The following is a 6,000-nucleotide window of genomic DNA, read 5'->3' as shown; positions in this document are numbered from 1 at the left end:
GGGAGGAAGAAGGGAGAGGAAAGTAGGGAAAAGGAAGGGAAAAAATTGTTCCTAGTGAACCATTTTGTAGATCAATCATTAAAAATCCCTAATATTACTAACTCAAAGGATGTCAAGATTGGCTAAGTTCTGGGGCTATACGCAGTGGTACAGTTCTTGTTTCATCTCCAGCACAGCCAAGGGAAAGGAAAAGGGAGAATATCACTGGTCCAGTTGGAGAACTAAATTAAACAATAACCACAATTGACCCTTAGTGGGAAACTACTGGTGCTTTTTTTTTTTAATGTGTTGTGAGAAGAGTTCAAAGTACAGCATAACAATTATCTGTGGATCCATCCGTTTAGAGCTTTGCATATCACATAGCAGAACTATTCAGTTAGGCATATACATGGTTGAAAAAGATTACATTTTTTAATTCCTCACAAGTAAACTGATAGATAACCGTCAAACCATCACTGGAAGGACATGGAAAATAGTCAAGCAGAGTGAACCCACTGAAAAAGAATTGTCTCCAAAATGGACCAAGTAAGTCCATTCACCTGTCTCCCTACCTTGTCAAGTCTATGCTTAGCACACGTGCAAAAATACAATAAAACACAACTACTGTAATTATTACTATCATTTTCTTTTACCCTTAGGTGCAAAACACCTGACAGCTACATGCCGAGTCATGCTAACACAACTAAACCTTTCACTTTCTTTAATAGTAAAATTACCATTACCGAATCATTGTCATAAAAAAGTGCATTCAAGTGCATTACCACTTATTTTAAATAAACACCAATTTTGAAACAATCAACTTTGAAAAGCTGCGTAAGTTTTTTTTTTTCTTTAAAAAAATCCCTGATTACATTTCTATTTATTCACGGTGGTAGCCTGAAACATTGTATTTTAGAGACTAACTACCACTTAATTTCTTTAAAAAAGAAAAAAAGAAGCAAAACAAAACAAAGACTGGTAATGCAGAACAGCAGTGAAGCCAGAAAAATGTGTGCTTGTCACTGTGCGTAAGAACTGTGATAAAATATGGTACTCGTACCAGGTTAGTATATGGGAAAACATAACCTACAGTACAAAAAAGCATGGCTTTATCAAGATACTACTATGAATGTCAAGCTTTGGACTTCTCACCTCAATTCTGTATCCCGAGCATTCCCTCTGAGGTCCTTGGCAGGCAGCTGGCATAAGCAATTAATTGCACACACACCCACACACACACACATACACACTATATATATATATATATATATACATACATACATATATATATATATATATATATATTAAACTGTGCAATTAGCCCTGACCTAAGGGGCAACTAGATACTGTCCGAGCCTGAGTTCAAAGTTCATCCCAGTCTGCTCTGGATGATAACCTGTATAACACAGTCCTCAGCCATCAAAAGAGAAGCAGACCCTACACAGAAGCCTCGTTAGAAAAAGGCTTAAAAAGAAAATTGTGATGGATTCTAGCTGTGTTGCTTAGGTTAGTCTCTTAACTCCTGGGTTCAAATGATACTCCTACCTCCATCTCCTGGGTGCGGAGACTACAGTTGTGTGCCACCACTGTTGGCTCCAGGGGCTTTTTAAGTCACATTAAGTTGGTCAGTTCTGCTTATCCAATGATCTACAAGCACTTCAAAATTTTCGGCATTACCTACATTTGATAAGTGGTATGCACAATTCCTCCAAAGATATCAGCATTTGCATCTTAGCCTTTAGCAAGAAGTCATACTTCATACAGTAATCAGGAAAAATCTTACCCTTATTAAGACAAAGAAAAAACAAACCCAAAACTACTTAGAATGTATATGTTGTTAAATCGCTTACTTATGTTTATAGTTGCTACTTACAAAAGTGATACCAGAAAAAAAAAAAAAAACGTGTATTGGAAATACAGGGAGCAGAACAGAATGGCTATAGCCCTAGACAACACACCAAGACAAAGCATGTGCTTATGAAAAAGGACTTCCAACAGGTCAGCTTTTGGTTTCCCATCAGCAGTTGGAGCTGTCTGTCTCTCTCATTTTCTCAACGCCGTCTTCTTTGAATTCTGCTTTAATTTCGCTTTCTTCCTCCTTACATTGAGTTGGATCTTTTTCAGCGACCTGGTCTTTGGTTTGGGGTTCACGTGTAGAAACGGGATCTAAAACTATAACTGGTTCAGCTTGTTTTTCACTGCCAAAGCATCCTCCTCTCCTGTAGCTGCCATTACTGGGAGGCCTAAGGGATGGAAAGTTAAACAGGAAAAATAAAAGGCAGACATAGAAAACAATTGTCCTTCATATTCCTAGATTCAGAACAAACAGAAAAAAAATCCTGTGATATTCTAAGCCTAATCAGCATGCAAGTAGTAGGCTTTGAGATGGCAGCCATTAAAAAAAAATAATAATAAAGCTATCAGATTACATGTTAGGAGCACAAGGCCAAGAGAGAGAAAGCAGGAAAAGTCAAAGCGATTAACGACAGAAATGTTTAAAAGCCAAATGTACCTACCGGCTTAATGACTTGCTCTTCTCAGGAAGTGCAAAGCCCATGGGTCCACTGTGTACCCCCTCACTGTCCCCGCCCTGATCCCTGCCCCAGCAGCCCCCTCTCAGCTGGAGGGAGCCAGTCCAACCCCTTCCCCTCCTCTTGCTCCAGAGCAGCTGACTGCAGCTTGGCTCTGAGAGAGCATGGAGTGAGGCCCTCAGCCTTCCGTGCTCCTTGATAGAACAGGTAAAAGCTGCAGAAAACTGTGTCCACAGAGAGACCTGAGCTCAGGGAGGGGCATGAGCTGAGGGTGGGATAGTCCAGGAAATAAGCTCAAGCACTAAATTATCATAAATTTAAAAATAAATAGGACAACTTGGGTTTTTGAGATATTTTCTTAATGTATTTCAGAGGCCATCTGGGAGGCAGAGATCAAGAGAATGATAATTTGCGGTCAACCCAAGAAGAAAGTCTACAAGAACCCATCTTGATCAACAAGCCAAATGTGTTGGCAGGATTACAGTCCAAAGGCAGCCCTGGGGAAAAAAACTAAAATCCTGCCAGGTGCGTTGGCTCATGTCTGTAATCCTAGCTACTCAGGAGGCTGAGATATGAGGATCAAGGTTCAAAGCCAGCCTGGGCACAAAAGGACCTGAGACTCTTATCTCCAATTAACCTCTAGAAAACCGGAAGTGGAAGTTGGCTCAAGAGTAGGGCAGAGTAGGGCGGTAGCCTTGAGCCGAAGAGCTCAAGGAGAGCACTCAGGCCAAGTTCAAGCCCCATGACCCACAGAAAAACAAAACAACAACAAAAAAACCTGAAATCCTATCCAAAACAATAACTAAAGCAAAAAAAAGGGGGCGGGGGAATGGCTCAAGCAGGAGAAAAACCTGTCTAGCAAGCATAAATCTTATAAATGAAAAAACTATGGCCAGAAGCCACCAGGGAAAAAGCACTGGGCTGCGTTACCCAGAGATGTAGCAGAGAGACAGGGCTCTCTAGAATGTTCCAGCCTCTTGGCCAGCTCTAGGACTAGTCTTTATGTCTCAGAGAAGAGACTGCCTGTGAGCAAGCACATGGCTCTCCTCTAGATGGGTGCCATGCTTCTGAGCTGTTGGCCAGCCCATCCCCACAAGCTGGTTTCCACTACTGACCTCTTCAGCAGGCTGATGGGGCTGTGGACTCTTACACCTTGCTTCTCTCGCTAGTCTTTATCAATTTTTTCATGTCTGCCTCTTCTGATACCATGTTAGCATCCATGATGCAACACTGCTAAGTTTCACTCACAATTCTATCTCCAGCACAGAGCACAGATTGTTTGTAGGAGCCAAATGATCAAATACCAACGAACTGAGAGTGGCTGAGAACAGAGAAACCAAAGCATTGGTGTGAGGTGGTCTGGAGGTCTCTTACAATCAAAACCACAGAACATGTGTTCTGCACGACCCAGGAAAAGTTCAAACCACCAAATGCAAATACAGCAGTTCACTTTCTGAACTGTACTACATGCTCAGTCCACACACTTAGAAGTTGTTCTTGGGCTATCAGATCATCTTAACTTAGGGATGTGGCCACCACAGCAAATGACACACACACACACACACGTATGTATATATGTGTGTGTCTGTATATGTATATATGCTGTCTTCCTTGATGTAGGAAAAGGAGACCTAGAAGCCTATACCATAATGATGGCTCCAGCATGTCTTCATTAGAAAGCACCAGCACAGTATCCATCTGCCCTGGCCAAAGAACCACTTCTCAGCCACCTCGGCTGAACTAGCTGTGAAGTGTGGTATCCCCAGGGGAACCTATTACCCTGTTCCCTGACTCCAGTAACATCTGAGAGCCTGTGATAAGGCAAGTATGGCCACAGGGGACTGGGAAAGAAGGATCCAGGCCCTAGGTGCTGGAGGGTAAGAGTTGGCTGCCCCTCAGCCTGAACACCTCTGCTCAGCAGCTGGAAGGGAAGGTGGCCTTAAAGTGGCAGACAAACCGGAGCTTCTTTGTACCAGTCCTCACAATGCATATGACCCTTGAGATCAGCTGGAGCCATGTACACATCACTGTATATGCATCTGACCTGCGACGGGGAGAAGCTGGAGAACAAGGGAAAAGCCAGAGAAGGGCAGGCCAGCCACGACCACATGCCAGGAGGCTAGTCAGCATATCAGGGACACGGTGTAGGTGCTGCAACAGAGTCTGCCCTGCCACTATTGACTTTTCTTAAAAAAATAAAAAATAAAAAAGATGACTTCATTTCTACGTTCTGTATCACATGCAAATTTCTTCTAGAAACAAGTAAGTGAGGGAATTCTAGGAAATGAAGCTGCAGCGTTGCTTAGGTTTTTGAGGAAAGCCATGTGGAAGTCTGCAGGTCAAATTCCGGCAGCTTCATCAGCTGGAGTCTGGGCCTTCTGCTGCGTAAGCCAGCTAGTCTGCAGGCCACATGCAAAAGATGTCTTTATTTCATTCTGCCATTGGGGGTGAGCAAGGTCCATCAAGCCATACCAACCTGGTCAGCAGTTCAAGTACCAAGGATGTTTCACGCCCCTGTGTGTGGGAAGGTGAAGGGTGGTGCGCGTGTCCTAGAAAAAGCTTTCTTCATCAGTGTTTGGCAGGGTCCAAACACCTCCAGGAAGTGCGCTCCGTGCTTTACAACAGAAATAAGCAGGCTGCGTAAACTGAAAACTCACAAACTACATTGTCAGATGACACTGTCTTCAAGTTCTCTCAAAGCCCAAAGAAACTGACCTCCTGAATTAAGCTGCTCAGCTGCAGATTCACCTATTCTGTCACCTGCTCATGGCAACAGGAGCCCTCTGGCTCTCAGTGTTTCTACTTTAGTGTAGCACCTGAGGTCAACCAGATATGCAATTAAACATCAGTCTACATAAAAAGTTATGGCAATACTTCTCCTATATGTAGCAAAATTTGCCAAGTAAAACTGAAGTGTTACAAGTGGCAAGAAATGAGGCTAGAATTGTATTAACACTCAGGCTTCCAATGTGAACTGGGTCTAATCCCTTTACTGGTCGGAAGATTCCACAAGAGTGAGATGAAATGGTTGGACTGACAGTACAAGACTTGTGAATGGCAAATATAGGACACACTATGGAATCCTGATGATCTAGCCAATGCTGTTTCCTTGATACAATACCCTTGTAAGTTATCCATGATCCACTCAAACAGATATGCTTCATGGGCTATTTTAGACTAGGTGCTCAAAGGTACTTTCAAGTCAGAGAAATGAATAAGCAAAATAAATGCTTGGCCATAATGTGCCAACTGAGGCTACTCTTCAGAGCCTGATGCCCAGGTACAATGTAGGTGCCTTTTTAGAAAGCAGCTACTGTTCCCCAACTGCAGAAGAACCAGAAGGTGGGGTTGGAGCAGGTGGGACCCCTTGCTGGTGAAAGGAAAAGAGCTGACTCCAAACTCTACTGGTACCAGAAGTATGAGAATAATTACAAATGGTTCTACTGCAGCAGAACTTGATAAAGGGATTCAGAGACTTCTCAGAGTATGT

At 43.0% G+C, this 6,000-nt stretch overlaps 1 protein-coding gene across 1 annotated transcript in view; it reads right to left on the bottom strand.

Annotated features, from left to right (window-relative positions):
* Positions 1-1,253: 1,253 nt before the first annotated feature.
* Positions 1,254-6,000, bottom strand: part of Shtn1 (shootin 1) — a 102,144-nt gene continuing 97,397 nt past the window's right edge. The window contains exon 17 of the mRNA XM_090345780.1: positions 1,254-2,222. Coding sequence (XP_090201906.1) covers positions 1,997-2,222 — 226 coding nt within the window. The 3' untranslated portion in view covers positions 1,254-1,996. The remainder of the gene's footprint in view (positions 2,223-6,000) is intronic.

This window comes from Megascapheus bottae, chromosome 15 (genome assembly GCF_031878675.1).
Source record: "Megascapheus bottae isolate mThoBot1 chromosome 15, mThoBot2.hap1, whole genome shotgun sequence".
Taxonomy (NCBI): Eukaryota; Metazoa; Chordata; class Mammalia; order Rodentia; family Geomyidae; genus Megascapheus; species Megascapheus bottae.
The sequence above is the reverse complement of the archived record's forward strand: the minus strand, read 5'-3'. Positions and strand labels throughout refer to the sequence as shown.